This window comes from Corvus hawaiiensis, chromosome 3, assembly GCF_020740725.1.
Source record: "Corvus hawaiiensis isolate bCorHaw1 chromosome 3, bCorHaw1.pri.cur, whole genome shotgun sequence".
NCBI classification, from domain to species: Eukaryota; Metazoa; Chordata; class Aves; order Passeriformes; family Corvidae; genus Corvus; species Corvus hawaiiensis.
The window spans coordinates 97,131,007-97,155,738 of NC_063215.1; the positions used below are offsets into that span (position 1 = coordinate 97,131,007).

The following is a 24,732-nucleotide window of genomic DNA, read 5'->3' on the forward strand; positions in this document are numbered from 1 at the left end:
CCTAGATGCCTTTTCCTGCTTTTAAAAGTCTCAGAATTTGTGAGTTACTCCTGTTTCAATTACAAAATTCTCAACTGTCTATCAGAGAAGAGTGAAGTTTGTACCTAGTGGTCTGGGTAAACACAGTAAAAGTATCTATCCTACGAACTTTTTATAAAATCTTTTGTTCCCTTGAATTTTTAAAACATCTATTTTCACGTGCTTTTATTTGTCATTTGTAGTTCAGGAAGATGGTTCTTGTTTGAGCTCCCAACATGGCCATCCACAGATCAGCTCCTTACCTTAGCATTTGAAAGGTAATGTATATTTTTTCATGTAGTTCTACACCTTTTTTCACCTCCCAAAATATCAAGGAATAATGAAAGGAACCGTTCAGTAAGACTTAGATTCTGAGGCAATAAGGGCATTTACCTGTAAATAAAGTAGTTAGTAATGATGCCATTTGGTTTCTTGGGTGGTGCCCATTTCACTTCTATGAGTGCAGGTCCAATTGCTTTAATAATAGGTGGGCTCAGTTCTCTGGGAGGTGCTTCTGCAGTTCTTGAATATGTTTGACCACCCACTCCACACCCACCTACAAAAACAGAAGTTTGTGTAGGGATAAGAGCTTTGTCCTCAACAAAAAAAAATACATTAAAAGCAAATGAATGTCAAGTAAAGAAGCTGCTGGTGGAAATGGTGCCTCATTTCACCTCATTTCATTGTTAAATACTCATTTAAATTACTACAACTCTACCGATGAATTATTCCTGATTTTCACCAGTGAGAGTGAGGAGCAAATTATTCAAAATGGTCATTTTGGAAACACTTGTTTCAATAGAATTTTGAAAATTTCAATCAAAGTCAGGGCATTTTGTCACTTTTGGGCTCTTCTCTCCTGTCTTTATGATTATCACTTCTTTTGTTGAGTAGTTAACAGAACTGATTCAGTTCTGTACAACCATTTTCAAAGATCTTTAAGCTGCTTGTGAAGAGCTTTTAATAAAGTGGCATGTGTAACCTGAAATACATATTTTACATCTCCATTTTAGATATTCATGATATATGGAGAAATACATACATGATACCTGGAGAAATATTTAATGCTTCATTCAGTGCTAGGCTTTCTTTTTACTAGGTAAACATTTGACTCCAATGTAAAAACAGAATTTCAACTGTTTTGCAGAGTTGAATCTACCTGGAAAATCCCTTCCAGTCACACAGATGAGTGTTTTAAATTGCCTTACCACTCTGGCATGCTTGTATTCTTATCTCATACAGGGTGTAGGGATCCAAGCCATCGACAAAGGCAAAATGTGCGCGTCCTACTGGCTTCACCAGCAGAGTGGGACTGCTCGCATTTAGTAGGATGTTGTATTCCAAAGGCACATTGACAATGAATATCCCTGTTGTGAAACAGAGAGGAACCAGTGATTATCTGAACCACTAACAACAGTGCAGGACAACTTCAAAGAGACATTCATCACATGCAATTTTAAATGTAAGCCCCCTCTGGAGGTTTTCCCTACTGCCTCTTTTGAAAACTACAATCATTTAAATATAAACTGAAACAAATCTGTCTGCAGATTATAACTGGAAGATAGACATTATGGTTCTTAGGTAAGAATCAAAATTCAATTCAGTCAATGCCTGTTTTGCAATTGCCACTTCTGGGAAGACCGACCTTATGACTTGGAACCAGGCAGCTTGTATATATTTTGGAGGAGTAACAGGTACTAAGCTGTTATGTAGTGTTTGAATAGTCATATGATCAAACAAGTGAATTACAATCATTCAGCAAATTATGCCTTTTTAGCCTAAAAGCAGTAGCTGAGTGTAGGTTCTTAGCCTGCTTCACCAGTAGAGTACAATACAGTAGCGTGAGCCAAAAAACATATAATTTTAAATGTTGTAAAGATAAACTGTTCTGGTTTTGTTAGAAAAAACCTCTCAATTTTTACTATTTGAATTCAAACATTTTTGCCATCTATTCCTATCCCCATGATGTCAGTTCTAAATTTTCCAGTTTTCTTGAGAAGCTGAAAAATTCTGTTCCTTCAGAAGAACAAGCTAAGCCATACACCATCCCTTTAGAACAACAGGCAGATGTTCCTGGATGTTGTCTTTTCTTTTTCCACATGGCTTCTCTAAGGGTTTTGGTTGATTGGTTGGTGGTTTTGTTTGATTTTTGGTTTCCTTGGGTGGTATTTTTTGCAATTAGGAAATGGGTTGTAGGCTTTTTATTTTTTGTCCACTATAGACTGGTCTGTGCAGACAGCAGCAATTTCATAAAACCAAGAGAACGACCAAAGAAGAGCATGTGTTAAGTGTGTTTCCTTCATTCTGCAGTCACGGAAGGAACAGCCCTAAGAAAGGACAAAGCACAAACTAGTCAAGGTTCCTTTCTGAGATGAGTCAAGATGTATCTGATTAGTAAAAGCACATTTCTCTTTCAACACAACACCTACTTTAGAAGTCACAGAGATGTCTTTGTGACTGCAACAAGGACCAGATGCCTGTGAGCAGTTCTGAGATTTGTCCAGACCTTGAGAATCTTTCCATTTGTAACTTTGGAAAACAACTCAGCTTTTTCTCCTAATTGCAATTTTTGGTCCTTTTCTGATAAAGCATCTACATTGATACTATTACCCTGAAGCTAAAAAGAGCATTTTTCCAATGTTGTGCATCTGCTAGACAGATATTTTTAGCTAAGTATGTATGTGAACATGCACGTTAACTAAAAAAAAAAGTTTGCAAGAAATCAGAGATTTGAAGTTTAGTTGTGGTACTATAAACAACTGATGTACTTTGGAAGATCAGAAAAATCTTTGAAATACCATGTTTTTACAATTCTCATAAGAAAAAAAGATAATATAAAAATCCCAAAGAAATAACATTCTGCTGCCTGACTAGATGCTAGACAAAGAAAATGCCATTACACTAAAAAGCTGAAAAATAGCCCTGAAGTAGAGGCATGACTTCAATCTTATTCAACTGCTCAGCTTACAGGAAGAACAAAGATGTTGTTAGTAGTCACTGGAAGAGGTGAAGGGAGAAGGAGACGAAAAATGCAAAAATTCCTCTGTAAAATTTTCCTTCTTCAGTGTAAAAGTTACAAGAAAAACAAGATCTAATCATTAAGAATGGACTAACAGAAATACAACTTTTTAAATCGAGCAGGATGTTACAGAGTAAACCTCTGAGAGGTGATCTTGAAGTAGATTGTTTGTGCAACAAAGAAAATAATTTTTTGGCTGATATAAGGAAGATGAAATGCTCCAGAAGAGTGCACTTGAGTTTGCATTGTAAAATTTTGCCATTAATTAAATCTATATTGTTAAAGATAAATAATAAGTATTATTAATATTATTAGTAGCATTTTCACCCTGTAATTGGAGGGCTTGCAAAGGATATAACAGAATATCTGAAAGAATTTGAAATGGTACACAACCCACCAACAGAAATATTTTTTAACCTCCTAGAGTCCCCATCTTCTCCAGTCCTGAAACCAGATATTTCAGCCAGAAAAACCCATTCCCTTATGCAAGTGATATAATTGAGTTTTGTGCATCTGATCAGTGCATTTATTCTAGGCAAAATCACCAGAAACCTTTCAAATTGAAACTATTCAGAATGCTTGATTTCCCAAGGAAGATTAAATACAAACAAGGACAGCTGAATCCAGCCATCAGTATGCAGCAAAGGACACCTATTTCAAAATAACGGACCTATCCAAAAACGTTGGACAGTGCTCAGTCCATATCAGAAATTATTAAAAAAACACCACCTCACAACTGAAACACAAAATCTTAAAATTCTGCTAAAAGTTGCACTATATTAGGATTGATACCAATAATAAATATGCTCAGGAGAAAAAATACTCTCAAGAAGTGAAAATGAAATTGTAAATAAAATCACATAAGCATCCTGAAAAATTCCAATGTCCCATGGAATCCTTCTACACTCTGATCAAATTCATTGACTACTAAGATCAAAGGATCACTTTCTAATGTGAAAAATTACAACATGTACTCTTACAACACAGAAATTTGTAAAAAATCCCCTTTCTTTCAGAACACCCTTTAGCATCTGCAGCCAGTCTGAAACCACTACCTTGTGTGCTCTGATGACTGAAGGAAACGAAATGGGCATATTTGTTAAAGTCAGCTGGGAAACCACACGACTTGGTTAGTTTCAGAGTTCATAAATTTATGTCAGAATAAAAGGAACCATAAAAGCACAAGTGAACCAATTTACCCTAAGTGCAAATGGCAGTTTTGTTATTCGGTGTCAAAGTTACCACGAGCACAATGACAACCTGCCATAACACATTTTCATGTTCACTAAAGAACAAGGATTTAGTTGGTTAATATTCCCAGCAATACTCTTTTTCATAATTTACAACAACTAGATGCTGATAGGTTATTTAACATTTATGAAGTTAAGATGTAATCAGAAAAACCCTGATTATCTTTACAAATAAAAAAGTTAAATTATTCCACTTTTTTTTCTCTGCGACTTCATTTCACAGCAGGTACACATTTTGCAATGGGACAAATCAATCAAATGAAACCCTGGGTTTTTGTGGGTGTATTTGGATAACATCTAACGGACAATTCTGTGCAAAACTCTGCAAATTAGGTTTGACGGCTCTGTGTACTTCAAAACTAGGCTAGGTCAAAAATAGAATTTGCAGCACAAGATGCTTAGAAGTGGGGGAGAAAAGCCACAGACGTACAGACTGGTCACCTAAAATCTGTTTGAAATCAATTGTTGAAAAATCGTTTACTATGATGTGTAATCCAATCACAATTAGAGCAAAATACTTAAACTTTTTCACTTACAGGAAACAAATACTGAAATAGGAACATCATGTCTTTTAAAATTATATTTTAATATTTAAATTCACAAAACAAAACAATCCATCTATTTGGCTTTCTGAGATTAACTATTTACATTATGCTTCAAATATCCAGATGTCTCAATCTGGTTGCATCAAGCATTCCCACCTAGACTCTGAAAACAGTAACAACTGGAGATGCTGACTGTTTGCAAGATGCAGAACTTTGGATATTGAGCTTGAAAAGCTTGTCCTACAGTGAGGTGGAGCAAACAACAATTTACTCAAAAAAACCAAAAATGAGAGAATGTGACATCGGCTCATCAAAAGTCCCGTTTTTAGGCCACAAGAAACCAGGTTAGTTGGGGAAGCTGTGACAAATACATGGCGTTTACATACCATGTTTGATCCCAAGAAGAATACACTAAAATCCACATTTTATACAACTTTCATTCCAACTGATGAGCAAACCTAGAGGCAGATGGAGTATTACAACATGATGAAGAAGAAAATATTTTAATCCAGATGATCATTAACATATGAAGCAGGTATCTTAGGAGCAGATGACAGGATCCTATCTTGAGTATGTTCAGCTTTCAAGTTACCACCAGCAGCAACTGAAGACACCCAGAAGGGTCAGGTCTCCATTGAGGACCAGTGGGGTTGTCAGTGGGCTGGAATGCAGGATGGCTACCTATCAATAACATTTATGGATATACCTTGGGGAAATTATGTGGTGGGTTTTTTTTTCCATTCATCTCTTCTGCCTCTATCCATGGTGCTGATAGTTGTTCCATAAGAATTGTAACATACCCTTCTGTAGCATATCAGTGAAATGTACCGCGCCCCTGAGGTCTGTGCCACACAAGATAATGCAATACCTATTGCAGAAAATAAAGTCCTATTTTCCATAGTGAGTGAGGTGAGTCAAATATTTTTTTCTGAATCCATCACTTTAACCACTACTGGGCCACCTTGCTCTTTAGCTAAGTCAGGAGTTTTGAAATGCTACCTATCTATAAAGTCACAGGATTTAGATATACTACAGATGATGAAACATTATAATTAAACCATCCAAAAGGAAGGTCTGTGTAATAGGATATGTCCATAATTAATCCTGAGGATGATTATTTGATCCAAATTTATTACAGTAGATAACACAGAATGCCAAAGCAGCCCTGATCTGCACAGACAGGAAGACACTATGAACAAGTACCTGCTCGCCAAAACTTTGTCAGTTAAATGCACCTTTTCTGACATCGAGTCTATACCAGTGAAAATAACAGTTTTGTCCAAGAGTGACTGCCAAGCCTGACAATCCTTATAAGTAAAGGTGCATTCTGAGTTTATAAGTTTATATTGTTACTTCAATATAGCCAATTGTGAGACAAGGATTCATGTGCAGAAAGGAAATAGATCAGAAAAAAAATACAGTTACTCTGTGTACACGGACATAAGTAAGGATAAGAAGCAGTAGACACTTTAGGCTAATCCTACCAAGATGGGGATGTATGTGACCCCAGACAACTGTATGCACAGGACATGTTAACAGGATCTATGCTACTCCAGAAGATCAGAACTTTCAGAATAAACCTCCACCTGCATCCTCTGCAGTCTTATTCTTAAGGAAAAAAACCTCTAGAAGGGACCTCAGACTGAGCATAAAGCGGGATTATGAAGGGTCAAGAATTAGTTTGCTAGCTCCTGCCTAGAACTATGCTTCTGCACACAGGTTTTAGTAGCATTAGTAGCATTTAGTAGCTTTCAGTAACATTCAGTAACATTTCTCTGCTGTTAGTACTCCCCATTCCTACAGTATCAGCTGGTAGCCCTGAAGTGCTATAATAAAAGGAACAGCAAGATTAGCTTTCCTGTCTTTTTCTTAACTAGGAATAAAATGAACTCCATCCCAGCTGAAACCAGGACAATACCCAACAGAAGCACAGTATGTGCTGTATTCATATTTAAAAACCTAAATAATTGGCCCCACAACAAGAAGGCAGAGAGGAAGGGTCCAAGTTATCAAATATCCGTGGAAGTGAGATAAGTGTTCAAGGTGTGACCCAATATCTGGAAAGAAGGCCATGTTCCTTCCCCATCTGAGGAGAATGATTTCTACAGATGTGTGAATACATGAACCCTGCATCTTCTGCAGATCCGTAATTTCCAGCCTCCTCCTCATCCCTCTGATTGTGTGGTTTCAGGAACATATGGACCTTTGTATGCATAATCTAAATTGCAGCATAACCAAATGTACTCCACAGAGCCTGGTTCTCCTCGCAGGCTTGTAACCCACTGTGAGTAACAGGAATCTAAGCAGCTGGAAAAGGTCTAGAAGCTTTTCTGGGAAACACCCCACTCTTCACAGCCTATGCTATTCCAATATATTCTTATGTTTTAAATCTATTTATAATGTTGCTGAATATTTTGTGCCTTAAATTATATTTATTATCAAAACTATAATGCAGCATGAGTCACTTTCCAATAAAGCCAACTGTAGATTATATGCCATTTGAATTCACCTGCCTTCTGCTGGGTTCTAAATCCTTTCAGGCAGTAGGGGGAAAAGTTTAATTTAAGATTTTAATCTTTTTCATATATTATAGCATTTCTATAATGGATTTTGTGCTCCTGAAAACTAAAAGATTGACAGCTCAGGGTATTATAGATTTATTAATCATTGCTTAAATGGGTAGGGTGAGCACTGCTAAGCACTGCCACAATACTTGCAATCCCAGTCTTGAAGGCAAAATACTTTTACTAGGTGACTTTAATGCCAATTGACCTTTGCTAAGCAAGGATAGAACATCTTAAATAATTAGGAAGAGAAGATATTAAAAACTTCCATGAATTCATTGATAAAACACATATGGACATTACTGCAATATGCAAACATCTGAAGTTTCTAAAAAAACTGACATACTTTTAACTGAAAAAACCCAGTATCTACAAACTAGAAAACACCTTGTTGGAGATGAACCACACTAGACAAAAGATTGTTCATTACAAGGCTCTCATGGTCCTACAACAACTACAGCATATAATTTTTATAACATCGGTAAAGTGCACCAATCACTTAAGTTATGTTAAGAAACACTGCATAACTTCTCTTATAGAAAGATACTATAATTCAATTATTCCTTCTCAGCCCAGCTCTATAGCAGGTGAAGGCCACCTGATCATGTTCAGGAGAAGAGTAACTAGAGAAAAAATATTTTTGGGCCTTTGCTGACCCATCATACTGCAAGGTAACATCCACATAACACTAAGGTGCCTGAGCAAGTAAAATTTCATCAGGCCAAAACTAGCACAGAATCTCTGTCACACAACCCAAAAGATTGTCAGGTTTCCCTGGTGACAACTCAGGTTAGCATGAACAGAAGAGAAAACTTGTAATTTGTTGGGTTTTTTCCTTAATACTTGCACTCAGCAATAGTTTACACCACCAAAACATAGAGAGTTTTGATCAGCTAAACCTCACAATACCCATGTCAAGTATCTAGGTCAATATTATTAAAATAATACATCTCTAGGACACAGCAGCTTTACATACTGGTTATTTAAATCACACAAACACTAGTAGCAAATATGAAGAATAAAAATATCAGAATGATTCAGCTGCCTACCTGGACATACTAATTTTTCAATCCTTTCATTTTACTACAAAGTACTACATAGAAATGCATTTTTACCTGGCACATCCCAAGCTAGAAATATAGAATATGCATCAATTACTGTGACATTATATGGGACACGAATTTTCTCTGGTGTTCCTACTGGTGTTTGTATAACATATTTATCACTAGTGTTGCTGCCGCCCCAAGTGCTGGCTTCCAGCTGGTAAACATATCTGCACAAACACAAAAAGATCAGTAGACACTGCAGTTAGAAGCTTTAGGCATATCAGTAACAGAACATTTCCGTTTTCACCAATTTAAAGGGAATACAATGAGTATTACAAATACTGCATTAGTGAAGATTTTCACATTTAAGTTTTCTTAATGTGAGAGAAGTAACTTAGAATAATAATCATAGAACCTTAAATACTAAAATACTAATACTAAATACTTTACTAAATACCAATACTAAAATTCAAATTAGCTTACATAAGAAAATATCAGCAGTCATTTTGAGCCTGTATGTTCAATATACACTGAAACATTCTATACCATGTGCAGTGCTGTTTGTCATACAAAACCTGGAATTTTTCAGAGTATATTCCATGATGGAAAAATACCTACCAATGAGCTACCAAGAACCAGACAAGAAAAAAAAAAAATAAAAAAGCTTCATTTCTCTGAATCAGAATGACCTATCCTCAAAACCAGCAACAACAACAAAAAAATAGAAGTCTTTTTATTAAGGCCTTTCTAAAATTTGAAAGACTCCTAAAAGTGCTCTACCAATTTTCAGTAATAAAGTAATATTGTAAGAGAGTTTTCTCATGTTCACAGTGAGTTATATTTTGTACATTTCACTAACACAAGTACCTGTGTTTTTCAAGGCCTTTCACCTGTTACCAGAGCTCTTTAACATGCCTTACCTACTGTTAGGCTGCAGGTTAGCATCTGTGAAATTCAGGTCTGTACTGCCACCCAGGAAAATCTGCTCTCCATCACGGAATAATCGATAATGAGTAATGAGTCCATTGGGTTCCTTTGGTTCACTCCAGTACACTTCCACTTCTGTTGAGCTGACTGTGATATGATGAGGTTTTGGCCATACCCCTATTGATATCATAATGATACTACTTTAATTTTATGGCAGAAACTTAAAGGTGTTTTTTTTCCTTTCCCATACTTCGTGCAGCTGTTTGCAGCAATGTAATGAAAACATAAAATATTGCCAGAGAGAATGACAGAATTTAACATACTTTCTGTATTTATCCTATAACAAATGCAACCAATTAGACAAGGTAAAGATTAATGGAGAACAAGGCCAAAGGCTGCAGCCTTCATAGGCCCAGTAGTCTCTGCATATTTATTTGTCCTTTAAAAAATATTCATCTTCTAACTCTAACTTCATTAACTTACAGATGAATTTGGGGAAATTCCCACAAAAAGAAAGTAGAAATGCAGTGCTGGGCAGTAAAGAGAATGTGGCAAGATACAAAAACTCCAAGAGAGTCAGATTCTCTTCTGTAAATATCTACATGATAGCTTGATGGATGACAGTGGAATTGGGCACCTTGTTAAACCAGCAGAAAATACAAGCCTGTATGACCATCTCTTTGCAGCTCTACAAGAATGACTTTCTCCCTTACCATGAGGAGCAGCTTGTAAAGTTTGACCTGAAAGTGCTTGGCTGGAAGCACACCCAGCAGATGTGCATGCAATAAGCACAAAGCTGTAATTAGTGTATGGCTGCAGACCTAGAAAGAGCAAACAGAGGTTAGCCTGAGATATTGACATCATTCATTCCAAGAACTATATCTCTACACGGAAAGTTACTGGACTTAAATGTTAATTTTTCGCTTTTTTGGCAAAATGAACCATTCTTATATTACATCTGAACAATACTGAAATGGTTAATTCTCACTAATTTAGACATAAATCCTCTACTGATTTAAAAGACCCAACAAAAAAATTCAGATTGAATGTCTGCCTATGCTGCAATAGATCTGTGGATGTCCCTCATAGATCTGAATCAGCTTTAAATCAAAAAATTTAGATGACACTTGCAATGCAGAAAAACACCTGAAAGTGCAATTGCTTAAAGTTTTGGACTTGCAAACATGTAGTCTGTAATGTTTTGAAAATTTATTACAAGTACACTTGCAATAATAAGATAATAAAATACTCACTTGTACATGAAACCTTCTACTACATTGCAAACAAATCCAAGGATACTCCTGTCACCTTCTCAATTTCTGTTTGCTCATTTCCCCCTTATTTTTTTCCCTATTTGTTACAAGACTTAATATAAATGCTACAAAGCAGTTAGAAGCTGAACTGACAACCAAGCTCTCATTACAAGATATTAATTTTACATACTTCTAATTTTTCAAAAATTTTTTTTCAGCTCAAACCTTCCATGCTGAACATCCTTGAATGAGATGAAAATTGCTTTGTCTTTTTCATGGAAATTTACAAACATCCTTGTGCTGTGTGTCAATGACTTCAGATTTGACATCAAATTGCCTGTGGCTTAAGAATTTGACTTTAGGGCTCCTCATAAAATCGCACTCATAATTTGGCTAAGATACTAAGCTTTTAGAATAGCCAAATCTGTGCACCCATTAAAGGCTTCTTGTCGTTAAATTGTTAAAGATGCAGACCACTGTGAGATCACCTTAGAGCTCAGCTTGAACTGCTGATCATCCTTCCTCACAAAGCACCCTCCAGCACACAATACAGCACCTCTGCATAGCGACTCTTTTGGATATTTCTCAAAACTGATCTTTAAGATATTACCAGGCACAAACACTGAAAACCCCTTTCTCATGTTTTCAAGGACCCACTTGTCAACACCTCATAATACATTAAAGATTCCTGTTCCTAAATGCAAAGGATACAAATACTACAACAAGAAGCAAATCAGACACAAAAACTCTTTGAAAGTATTAAAATTGCAAAACTAAACACTCAAAAAGTAGGAAATCCCAGTGCCAGGACATTGTACAATACAAACTGATCCCCTTTTGTTCACAGGCTTTGTGGCACAGTCCTTTTAAAACTGCCTCCAACATGTGGTCTCTGGCCTGATTTATTGTGTGTAATTTGAGACTTTTCTTCGTAGTGTCCACCACTAGAGCGGTGCTTTACTAACCCCAACCAGCTGAGCATTCCAAATGTCTTAAAACAGTACCAAAACAAAAAATCTCACCCAACCAACTCCACAAAAACCCACATAAACTCAAAAAAACCCCAAAAAACAAACCAAAACCACAAGAAGAAGATTTCTCTCTCAGAATCAGGATACTAACTCAAAGAGACTGAGAGAACCAAAAATCTCTTTGGAGCTGCCAGGAGGCTGTTTGGGATGCCTGGGACCTGACTGTCAGACTACCTAGTGTTATGCAAAACTTCATCTATCCAAGCACAGCTGGTGCCTTCAGCTGCAGCTCTGAGAGCTCAGGAAACTCAGGTCTCAGGCAGGGTAAGGAAAATGAGGAAGACGTGGTTGTGACAAACTGTGAAAGAATGAGGCATGCCTTCCCGAGTGCCACAGCTTGAACAAATATGAAAGCCCTGGCTGTGAGGCCATTCCCTTTGGCAGTCCATGCCACCAGCCCCTCAGTGATCCACGTTTGGTCCCTCTGGGCTGGCACTGTCCCAGTGTAGCTCTGGGCAGAAGCAGAATTAGGCCCATCTACACTGAGACTCCCAGAAGGAATAAATCCACTAAACACAGCCAAAGCTGAGGCAGCCATCCTCCATATAGGAGCTTCATTTTATTCCTCCCTGGAAGAGGCACAGATTGTGGACTGAACGAGGCAGTAACTCTGTGCACAAATGACTGTACTGCTGTGTAATGCAGATTGCTTGTGTGAAAGAGGCTGAGTTAGGATTATACAGGTCAATTCATACGTATTATACAGGTCAATGTTTACGCATATGGTTTTGTGGTCTTAACAGTGTACTCTTGATGCAGCTCCTGTGTCTAAATTGAATTATTTCAAGAACAATGCAATTCTTTGACAACAAAAAAAGCCCATGCCAGATCTTCGTTTATAAAAAAATCCTTGCTTACACCCAACACAAAGATATTTTAATTAAAATATATTACAAACTAATAGAGTGAAAGAAGAAGCAGCAATTACATAGGAAGGTAAAATACTGAATGGAAGACACGCAGGCTGCTTAACAAATTGAACAAGATGTGAAGGAGAGAAAATAAAGAGATGACTCAGAGGGACAGCCCTTGCTGTAATCTAATCATGAACTGGAAGAGAAGAAAAACCATCTGAACACTGTGTATAAAAGTAAGGAGGGAGAAAATGACAGTTGCAGACTAGAGAAAGGCAAAGGCATGGAGGAAAGCCAAGTATTTAACATTTCAGGATAGAAAAGATTACTGTGGCAACAAATTACTTGAATTCCCCTAAAGGGAGTCATGTTCACTTTTAAAGGAAACATGCATAATAAAGCAATACTCATTTACAACTACACTTTAATGAGAAAAATGAGCATTAAAAAAAGAGCACATGGTTTCACTAAATTTATTGGTGAAATTCTGATACCTGAAATTCTAGCCATACATGGAGCAGTCACAGCAGATTTTTATCTAGACTATTAAAGCTTTGCATTAGACACCTTGTCTTATGCATGCTTTGGGAAGCTCTGTGCAAATCTATGTATGTGATTGATAATAAAAATAACAAGTAAGATAATCTTGAAATATAAACAGCATTTTGTTTTTCCAATGTCTCTACTTGATCGTTCACTGGAGGATATTTCTACCCTCCTTTTCTTTTTTTGGTTTATTATTGTGGGGAATTTTTAATCTTTTTTTTTTTTTGTCAACTTAAGCAGTCTATTATATTGTCGCAGCATTTGCCATTTGCCAAAAGGCTGTGAAACACTGGGGTTTTTTTAAGAATGCCTCATTCTATTAGCTAAATCAATTCCTTCTGATACTGTTTGTCTCCATTTGTGGGTATGGCTCCAGCAAGGTCAGTAATTAGCTCCCAGGATAACGCTCCTGGGCCCCGCTGTGGGAATTTTACTTGGGAGGATGTCAGATTGCTGACCACAGCCTCACACAACCCCTCCACCCCCAAGAGTTTCCTTTAGATAAATAATATTAATGATTCAGTGCTGCATATGGAGATAGATTGACCAGTGACAACATTTTGGTATCTCTTCAGTTTTCATTGCCCTGAAATGGAGAATATGTTCAGATAAAAGAATTTCAAACTATCTGGTCATCAAGTATTCTTACTATCGTTTCTTTTACTAAAATAAATATCAATTATCTTCCTTGGCTTTGACCTAAAAATGATTGATCCTATGAATTGTTGATAAAGCCTCTTACTTGGGATATTAACTTTAGTGTATTAAAAGGGGGGAGTTGAGAAGAATCCTTTCTGTAAACCCACCTGCTGCTGCTGAAGAGGGCACTCTTGGCTTTCTTTTACAATCCCCCTAATTATTCCCCTCAGTCTTACCCCTCTGCCTGGCCCCACTGCAAAGCATTAGCAGGCCCATTTGTAAAGTAGTAGTAACACAAAGTGAAACAATGCCATAACTGTCATCCAAATTGTTCTGTACAGGGTACTGGAAGTGTTCAGTAATAAATGATATAAAAAGGTCTTTTATTGACAAGCTGCCATGTGCTGTTTGCATTAGAGAATATGAGAAGATGATGGCTGCTGCCCCTAGGTCCCAGTGGCATTCAACTCAGTGAGATAGCAGAAAATGCTTCAGTTTGCTTAAAGCATTGATAACACCTCTAAATAATTAACTGAGGACTTCCTGTCTTCAATTACTTAATGCTTTTTTTAACATCTTGAGAGGATTATAAGCAATTTATGGATTTCACATGATGAGCACATTCACCGCTATTCCCACAAAGCATTTGTGGGATCATGTTTCCAAAGCTTTGATGTAATTAAAAATAAGCAGCAAGACAATGGTGCCGTGGCAAGGTGCTAGCCTTCACGTCTGCTATTTGTGAGACCCGAGATTCAAAGTCTCCACAAATACTAATGCTACAGCTTCATTAACGTTCAACTGTTGCTCAGGGGAAAGCAGGCAGTTTTGGAGAGGAAAAAAAAAAAGAAAAAGAAAAACCAAGGATAATAGGAAAATCGAAACATACATCCACAGGGAATAAGACAAACAGTTCAAACATTTGAGATTATGTATGAAGTAAATTTGGTTCTTTTATCGTATTCTTTTAATTTAGAGAGCAATAATTACCCACATTGCTTAATCACTGTCATGAATTCCACATTATTACCCAAGGAAGCTCCTGCAGAAAACAGCACAAGGTTTGATTATGCCTGTCAGGAGGAATGATCACTTATTTCACTCCTGGCTTAACATGGCTGCACTGGACAGTGGCTCAACACGACAGGCAGACAAAAGAAAAAAAGATCCTTGCTTCTCAGGAATTAATTTCATTTCCTCTCACTTCCAGCTGGTAAGTATTGTTGGCATTAAAATGGAGCTACAACTGCCTTGGAGGAGCATGAGAAATATTTCAATGGGTTCGATAAATCACTCCTTGTTGGAATGTTCCTTCTTTACAGTGTAAACTTACAACAGCAATTCCAAAACATGTACCACCAACTCTGGCTAATATCTCATGTCCAGAAGCACTGAATATGGAGATAGGAGTAATACAATGATGATGAATTTCACACTTGAGCATGATATTGTCAAAGAGGAACAGTAATCTTGCTCCTCTGTGAGTGACTACAGCAGAGACAAACTCTTTTAAAGCACTACGGGATCCACCCTGACTTGGGGCTCATGTTTTGAGGGGTGTTTGAGAGTGCCATCTATGCTCTGGGGGATTTATGTGCCCTTAAGTCAACTTCTGCTCTTTGGCCGGCTATCATATGGTGTGTACAACATATGAATCTTGAAATTTCCTACTCATGGGGAAAAAAACAGGGAAAAATTAATGCATTTGTGAGATATAAAAATTTGATGAGCAACCTGAGGTCAAAGAGTGAAAAAAAAGATATCCCATAATGCTTATGTTCCTGCTCTGTGTTCAATAGAAACATTTCTAAGAAGAATTTTGCTTTAGTGTAACATTCAGAAATAACTAAAATTGGATATGTGAAAATAATACATTTGAGGTCTGAGCCAAATTTTCCCCCAAAATCCCTGGAATAAAGCTTCTTTCACCAAGTATTTAGAAAATGGCTATAAGCAACATATAATAAACTAAACAGAATTTGGGATCTTTACTGTTCTGTCTTCCTTCTTTTTTATGATCTCAGACATAAACTACTGGATCCCTCTTGATCATACACTGCTACACATCCAATACTGCACTACTGCACATCAGTGATGTTAAAAGAGAGAGTTGAATCTGTATGAAGGGATGGCAAGCCTACACAGAATATCTGAGTCCTTGAGCACACCGCAAAGCATGCATCTTCAATCAAGATGGATAGATTTATTTTAAAATTTTGAAATTAAATCTATTAATATTTTAACAAACAGCAGCTAGAAATGAAAGAGATTGAAATCCCCAGTACTGTGCACAGTTTGGAATGCTTTATCATGACTTTACATATCTTAGATTTTTTTTTTTTCAAAGTTTCTGACAAGAAGCATTTTTAATATATTAATACTGTCTTATATCTTAAGGACAGGGCATTAGCCTGTCAAAGAGCTCTGCCTCCTTACCTGACACAGTGTGCTGCATTCTGCCTGCAGCGTCAGTGTATATAAGTCCTCTCCCCACTTGAGTGATCTGGTACTCTCTGATGATCCCATTTGGTTTCTTGGGCGCAATCCAGCTTAAATGTAATGCTGTGGAGTTCAGAGCACTGACTTCTGGTGGCTGAACACTCTCGGGGACTCCTTGGACAGTGACTGCAACTACCTGAAGACATATGAATTAAACAGCAATTTAATGTAATAGTACACTAGATACCCTGATCAATGAGAATGTCACTTTTGTTTTAAAATGTTGTTTGGGCTGGCATATCATTACCAAGGGTCTGGAGAACTAGTTACTTTTTTCCTCCTGTTTCACAATGAAATCTGACCTTGAATACATCACATAAGTCTGTGTCTACAATTTATCACAACAGGTTCACCACGTTTTAGCTGCAGTGTGTGGCACAGGGTAAAACAACAAAAACTGTATTGCTGGAGAACTCTTGATAACTCTCTTCCATATGGTTTGTCAGTGTCTCTGCATTTTAACTGCCTGATTTCATATATTTTAAGCACCAGTAAACATGGGGCTAAGCCTCCATATATGCCATGCAATCTGAACTCTATTGTAGTTATCTGCAACTCCATACTATTGCAAGGAATCTAAAGACTTTGAAAGATAGAATAAGTTTGCACTTTTTAAGCTCTTTCTACCAAAAAATAAAGGAAAAAAGATAATTTTCTATTGAAACATCTCCACTATCAACTACAGAAGAGGCATTTCCAAACTATACTGGTTTAATAAGTGAGTCAGGCCGTTTTCTCTTTGAGAATCACTTTTCTTTTTCTGTTATTACCACCATAAAGTATTTATATTATGCTGTAAATATAAAATGTGCCCTCTATAATATATTGTCTTAGTGCACTTGGTGGAATCAGTCCCTACTTGCAGACTTCAGTGTTTGCAACAGTAAACTCCTTAATTACAGGCAAGTGAAATAAGCAGGATTTATTATGAGGTCAGTGGTTGCAGCAACTGTGCCTACATAGCTCCCAGACCACAGCTCTGTGTGCAGGCAGAGAATGATCCACCTATCTTCATCCCTCTGCAGCAGTGGTTTTTATTTTAGACTTCTGGCTGAGATTTGCATGAATAAGAAAAACATTTAAACACCTGCAAATAAAAAAAAATTCCATCCCACAGATATTATAATTACAAAACATAGTCATTACTCCCCACCTCTGCCCCACAGACCTTACCCTTGTAGTCCTAGAAATTCATTTTCATAGAGGAAAGAATAATATCATGAAAAAGACCTCAGTTAAGAAATAGTTTTTGCAAATGATGAATAAGGCAGGTACTTTGCAGAATAAAACCTAGAGCTGGTTAAATAGTAATGTTGGTAAAAGGCATCCATGATTCAAAGTGATACAAAAGGAAATGAAACTGTGAGAAAGGGAGGTAAGAGATCCTGTTTGCTTAAAACTAAAGCTGAGGCAGGTTGTACACAAAGGGACAGTAAAGCCTGAAGCAGGCACACACATGGAAAGCCAGCAAAGAGTAATATAGCGAAAGGAGGCTTTTCCACTGGAGTGGAAGAGTCAGAAGTTTGTTGAACAAATTGATAGACTATAACTAAAGCAGATGATCTAAGAAATAGCAAGAGAAGAAAAGGCTGTAGAACTCCTAGTGAGAAGCAAAAATTTAATTTCCCGGTTTAGAGAAAGCGCATTTTAATATTCCTTACTCTATTCTGCCATGTACAGCTTTCTCTTTAACAAACATCAGTTCCTACAGTGCAATTTCAGCTTTGCCAAGACTGAGATGCTTCTTTCTTCCTCCATTTGCTTGTATCAGCCTTGGGTTCCAAATATTCACCTGTCAGTAGCTGAATCCAAATCAGATTATTGATATTTTTTCACTTACTCAATAATCAGCATGTCTTCAAATTACACCTTTCCAAAAGCATTTCTATGTTGCCGCACTGGCTGATAAAACCCTGGCACCAGTTTCCATGAAGCCCACTTCACCAACCTTGCTGCTGTCTGTGCAACCAGCCACAGTGCAGGCTCGCAGCTGGTAGGAATACTCTCGGTATGGCTGGATCCCACTGGTGTCTGTGAAGCTCATTTCCGTTCCTCTAAAAAGCTCGATTCCATTTCGGAGGATGATGTAGTGAATAATAAGACCTATTGCAGAAAGAAAGTTTTCCCTTTTGTTAGCTGAGGGATCCTGTGTGATGGGATAATACTCAACTCTGCATACAGAAAACATCCAATGAAATATCTACATGACCACAGTAGCAGATAGTCATTCTGATTAAATGCTCAATGTCAATTACAAACTACTTTCCTCAGGATCTGCATCAGCATCTGAGCAGATCCCAGTTCTTATTGAGAGCTCTCCCAAGTTTTCTCACAGTTTGAAAATAATAGGCAAGATTTACTGAAATAAACATAAGCACCACCACCCCTAACCCTGAATCCCAAAATACTTTTTAGGATGATTGTAATTTTCTGATCATATTTACACACTTATTATTACAACTGTTCTCAAAAGAGGCTTTTTGGCACTTTGTAAAGACATACTAAATAGTCTTCTGTGAAGAAGACTCTACTTTTATTTGCAATGAAAATTATAGCAACCTAGAGCAAAATCTTCCTGCAGAGCTTAGGAATATGAATACCTCAGTGACAGGGACTAATTAAGATATATTTTGTGATTTTGGAACACTGTCAGTGGAATGATAGAACAAACACTTTAAAAAAAAATATATCAGTACCATTTGGTTGAAGTGGTTCCTCCCAGTTCAGAAGTATCATGTCTTCCCGATTATCTACTTTGGCCCATTTTGGTGGACTTACACCCTGTGGCACATCTTGCTTAGTGACAGCTCTGCTAATTTCACTGAAACCTCTTCCATAGCTATTCCAAGCAGCCACCCTGTACTCATATGTGACAAAAGGTTCAAGGTTCACATCTAGAAAAAGAAAGTTACATATGAATGATCTCAGTCTTATCTAAAAAAAAAAACCACATTTTTTTTTCTGTGTTTAAAGACAGATATAAATGGATGTCATTTCTTTAGTCATGGTCATTTTCAGATACAGCAGTACTTTTATCAACTCTTCTGAAAGCAGGTTTAGACATTACGTACTCACTAAATTTTGCTCCTTCCATTTTCCCGAAGTCTCTGTCCTGATTCACAGATTACTTCTTAAAAGAATTCTACTTCACTACAGTTCATAGAATCATAGAATGGCCTAGGTTGGAAGCAACTTCAAAGACCATCCAGTTCCACCCCCTCTGCCATGGGCAGAGACATCTTCCACTAGAGCAGGTTGCTCAAAACCTCATCCAACTTGGTCTTGGACACTTCCAGAGATGGGGCACCCACAACTTCTTTGAACAACCTGTGCCAGTGCCTCACCATCCTCATCATAAAGAATTTCTTCCTAATATCTCATCTAAACCTGCCCTCTTTTAGTTCAAAGTCACTCCCCCATGTCCTATCACTACCTGCCCTTGTAAAAAGTCCCTCTCCAACTCTCTTGCAGGCCCCCTTAGGTGCTGGAAGGTGCTATAAGGTCCCCCTGGAGCCTTCTCTTCTCCAGGCTGAACAACCCCAGCTCTCTCAGCCTGTCTACACAGGAGAGGTGCTCCAGCCCTCTGAGCATCTTTGCAGCCTCCTCTGGACTCACTCTAGAAGATCCATGCCCTTCTTTACATTGCCTCACATTTAATTAGGATATCTGATAGCATTCAGGCCATCTTTTTCTCCAGAGCAAATTAACTGTACTAGCAAATAACCAGCCTGGTCTGCCACTTTTCCTTACCTGTAAATGAATACTGCATTGAACCTCCTGTGTAGATGGTCTCCTCTTCTGCTGGACACACACCTGCTTCTACCTCCGTTTCTGGAGCACTCTGTGAACCTTTTATCCACGCACAGATATTCTCCCTAGGATCAAAGTCACACTTCCCACACTGTGCTGTTTCCTCCATAGATAAAGGACAGAGGACATTAGCCTTGCATTCTTCTTTCACCTAAGGAATACACGGGCAAATTTAAACATATTTCCTGCATCTTCCTTTCTATATAAATGCTTCCATTAGTATTTCTCTATCTTTATCCAACACAAAACCAGGATACCATCTTGAGGACACTGATATTTCTAGCAGAATACCATCTTGAGGACATTGATATTTCTAGGGGAGACCCTTTCAGCCTTTGGCCTGTCTATTGTCTTTGATAATTAATGCTTCATAATCCTTTCTAAAAGAAACAGGTTTTTCTTTTTTTAGGGTCCTTGGATGAGAGCATCACAAAATTTAAGTACTGGAAGCACAAATGACTGGATCTGTTGAAAACAGAAGAGTCTAGAATCAATGAGAACAGGATTTTATCCAAGGATTTGAACATTCTGTTCCTGCAAAGGCCAATACCCTGTGGCAAATCAGTAGCAAATTCCCAGCCCCTCACACAGCTTGCCAAGTACACAAGAGGGCTCTGTGCAAGTCCTTGGCAGCTTTTAAGGCTGAGAACTTTATTCATGGACTATAAATCATGTCTTCTGCCACATCACTCCTAAACAGAAGCTTTGCTGCAATAAGAGGACCTCTGCAAACATAAAGATGTAAGATTTAACCCATAAAGAACAATTCACTGAAATATACACTGAACACCCAGAACTTTCTATTAAAATTCATGAAATAATATTTTTGCCAAACCATAAGCTAGAGAGCAATAATTCTCATAAAATATAGGTTGCGGCAGAAAGAAATGTACTGCCATATTTGCAACAGATATTTCTGCCCATTAGGTCATAAAATTCAGATGGAAAACCAAACAGATTATATCTAACACTTCCTTAATTCACCTATTGAAATTAGCTTCTTAGCTGATTAGGAACTTCAGCTAATTTAATTTCCCAAATTTGGCACTTTCCTGAAAATTACATTGTGCTAGATATCCATATAGGATGCAGGATGTAGATGGATTGGATTCCCATGTAAAGTAGCTCCAGAACCTGTCAGACTATCAGCCCTTTCACTGTTAGTAAATCTATACGTATCAGAGAGCCAGCATCGCTATCTCTTTTCTACTGTGGGTAAGTGAAATACAAAGTACTTCCTTTGTTTATACTTTATACCTAAGGCAGGGATCTGGTGTGTTATCTACCAGAATTCATTAACCTCTTCTCAGCCATTTTTTTGCCTTGCATAAACTACTAATACAATGCATTGAGGAGCTGTAGCTGACTCATCACAATGCCTGGATTTTCTCTAGGAGAAAATTATTCAGTCTGAAAATGAAATTACATGAAAACCTTGACATGAAAAGGAGAAGATGTAAGAAATATTTCTGTATTAACTTATCAGATGAATGACAAAGATATAGGAACACCTGCATATGGCAGGATGGGGTCTGCTTTACTTTACTGGTAAATTCCATGATATCTCTCTGATTTCCATATTGCAGAATTCACAATAAACAACTCTTTTTTTCTCCCTCACCCATTTTCTCTCTCTCTCTTATCATTAATATAAATACAATTTTATAAAAAGAATATATATATACATGTATTAGGTTTCCATCCTTTGAAATGTTCATTTTCTTAAACAAAAATTGTAATAACAATCGACAACATTTTTACAGCTCATGTATACCACCAAGATGCTAATTCTTGAAGATTTCTGTTGAATTCAACTTGGAATTGTCTCATGCTGATGACTACAGTCACAGGTCACTCTTGGAAAAGACCAAATTAGCCATCCTGGCGTTTAGTTTACTCTGACATTAAAACAGAGTACGAATAAACTATGTAATTCATTAGGTATGAAAGGACCTATCCTAGTACTGCTGAAATTTCTGCCAAAATGGCCACTGGTTTTCTGTAGGATCAGGATTAAGTCCATCATGAAATTGTCAGTTGCTTTTTTTTTTATTTTTGCCTTTTTTTTTTTTTTTTTGGGGGGGGGGGGGGGAGGGGGGGTTGGGGAATCATGTCCTACTGCCTGCCCAAATTGAAATGTTATAGCATTTTTATACTTCAGAACTGGCCAGTCCAATTTTAATTTCCACTTAATGAACATCATCAGAAACAGTGGTCACAGAATGGAAACTGGCTATACATGTCAGTCTTGTTAGTATGCCAGCTTTTAGCCACTGTACTAATCTGAAGTGCTGGGCAACACTTCACAGAGGCAGCTAATCATTATTAATTCCTTTAGAATTCATTGCAATAACATCAATCATGGCAAACTCATTCGGTATTAATATGGATGTAATGTGAGAATGAATAATGCACACAGGAGTTTTTATATTCCTATTTTAGAAAAATAGTTATGAACAGTGTATTTCTCTTTCCATCATCAAATCAGAGCTACCGAGAGATTTTCTATCAATTACCTTCATCATCATTCCAGCTGAAATCTTGTCAGAGCAAACATATTTCAAAGGATTATATCCAACTCCATTACAGCATTCTTCGTTCCTTGGAATAAGTTCAGTCTCACAGCATTTCACTGGCACTTGGTCATTCTTTCTAACATGTGCTAGGGACTCACCACTGGAACCTGAGCAGCATATGGTATCTGACTTATTCACGTATTCTTGCCCACAACAGAACATCCCTGAAACGAACAAACAAACAAAAGTATATCTGAATATGAAATGAAAGTCAATAAATAAATAGGTAAGGAAGGAGAAAGCTCACAATGCAATATATCTTGGCATAAACCCACGAGCAATTGGAATTATGCAGATTTAGCTGAAGTGAGATTAAATGCAAATGTGAGGTGACTGAAGTAAGTATCCTAACTCCCAGACCTACTGGAAACAATCAAGAATTAGAGGAACAAACAGGGTCCCCTACAATCAACATTCACCACTCCTGAACATTTTTAAGAACTTGCTGTGAAAATACCACACCAATGCACGAGGTGCAGCAGGCTGGAGATGGATTGTTGATGAAAATTTCTTGTAGAACATAAAAACTGAGAAAGTTTTCCATGTACTTTCCATTCAGGTCTCCTTCATAGCCCCCTCATATGGGCAGTCTTTCAACAGTGCATCTTAGCATTCCAGAATTTATCACGTATTTTATACTTTAAAGTAGGGGTTCATATTAGGTACCTAGAACTGAATGGTCACTTGCAAAATACCCACAGTGAAGCTTCTGTCATCTAATACAAAGAATTACTCTTCAAGAAGTTGGTATCTAGATATAATTTGCATTTCTATAGTGGAATTGATAAGCTGCCAAAATTAATTCCACTGTCTTTTTTCTGGTTTTAATAATTTCATTTTTAAATTAAAAGCTCATCATAACCACTGCAATTTTCCACATATTCACACGAAATACCAGTGTTGAACCCAACACTACCTAAAGAAAAGGGTAAGTTTTAACGCAGAACCACACACTACAAACTCCTCTATAATTGGCAATGAAATGAATGTTATTCCTAATTGAACTGGAAAGGTATCACACAAAAAACAGGGCTGTGATATACTGTTACATCTACAAAGTAGTTTGTGTTTTGACGTAATTTCTGTCATATGTTGGCTTTTAAAACATGTGCAAGAGTGGCCACTTTTTTCACTGCCATTTGTTGCAGCAAATCTCTCTTAGAAGTCATACATAATGAAAATTAATCTTTGAAGGTATGATCCTGCTAAAGCATTCAGAACATTTCATTCCAATCACTGGAATGACTAAAAATGGTGATGTTACTTGCATACTTTACCTTTTTTCAGGGCTGGTTCTATTCACAGCAATCCAACTGTGATCACCAGCTCTTCAAGAGGTAAAATATTTCCTCTTGTTCACACCCTTTTTCCAAATTGTCCTAGGATTCTACCAATTTTAAACAGAGAATTAATGCAGAAAATGACTCAATTCAATACTAATAAGCAACTCAGACAGCCCTAAGGGACTTCTGACAGGCAAACTAAAATTTTGATAATGAACTGTTTTTCTATTGAAACAAACAAAGCTGTATTCTTTCGCTGTGAACCTCATCTTTGTTTAACTGAATTAAATTTTTCAGCCAAGATTTCACTCACATAACAAGAAGTGACTCCCTTTCTAGTTTCTTTGGTAAACCATTACTTCTTTAATTATTATCAACCTTGTTCCAGTGTGATAAATTGCTAATTACTTAATACCCTAATCAGCGTTCATTCTTTGCACAGATAAACTGTGACAGCGCCATTAATTTAAATAGTAATTTCACTTAATGGCCAGAACGGCACACCAGATTTTTATGCAGCATTTTCTGAAGACTGCATCCATCACTGCAATATTCTGACATAAAGATGTCTGACGTGCACTAACTCACTTAGGGAGAGCAGATGTTGCAGAGCAGAGTTTGGTAGTAATTCCCAGAGTGCATCACTTCAGCATGAATGAGCTGCAAAGGCAGAGGTAGACAATCTTCTGAAACTGCATTGCATAGCCTCTGACCTTTCCTTAATTTATCACATGTAGCACTTGACTCCTGAACCTTGACACCTCAAATGTACAATTTTAAATATGCTCCAAGAAAAACAAAATAGGACCATGTAATATTGATGGATTGATTTGCTTTCTAAAAATCGCTTTATTCAATTGCTTAAGGATCCA

General features: G+C 37.2%; 1 protein-coding gene across 3 annotated transcripts in view; it reads right to left on the reverse strand.

Annotated features, from left to right (window-relative positions):
* The window catches only part of USH2A (usherin), a 388,094-nt gene that overhangs the window by 71,492 nt on the left and 291,870 nt on the right, over window positions 1–24,732 (reverse strand). For all 3 annotated transcript variants that reach the window (XM_048298182.1, XM_048298180.1, XM_048298181.1), the window contains exons 51-60: window positions 22,518–22,741; window positions 19,942–20,152; window positions 18,888–19,085; window positions 18,140–18,294; window positions 16,129–16,327; window positions 10,083–10,190; window positions 9,363–9,546; window positions 8,512–8,669; window positions 1,227–1,385; window positions 412–574 (exon numbers count right to left, since the gene is read on the reverse strand). In XM_048298182.1, the coding sequence (XP_048154139.1) occupies window positions 412–574; window positions 1,227–1,385; window positions 8,512–8,669; window positions 9,363–9,546; window positions 10,083–10,190; window positions 16,129–16,327; window positions 18,140–18,294; window positions 18,888–19,085; window positions 19,942–20,152; window positions 22,518–22,741 (1,759 nt within the window). The remainder of the gene's footprint in view (window positions 1–411; window positions 575–1,226; window positions 1,386–8,511; window positions 8,670–9,362; window positions 9,547–10,082; window positions 10,191–16,128; window positions 16,328–18,139; window positions 18,295–18,887; window positions 19,086–19,941; window positions 20,153–22,517; window positions 22,742–24,732) is intronic.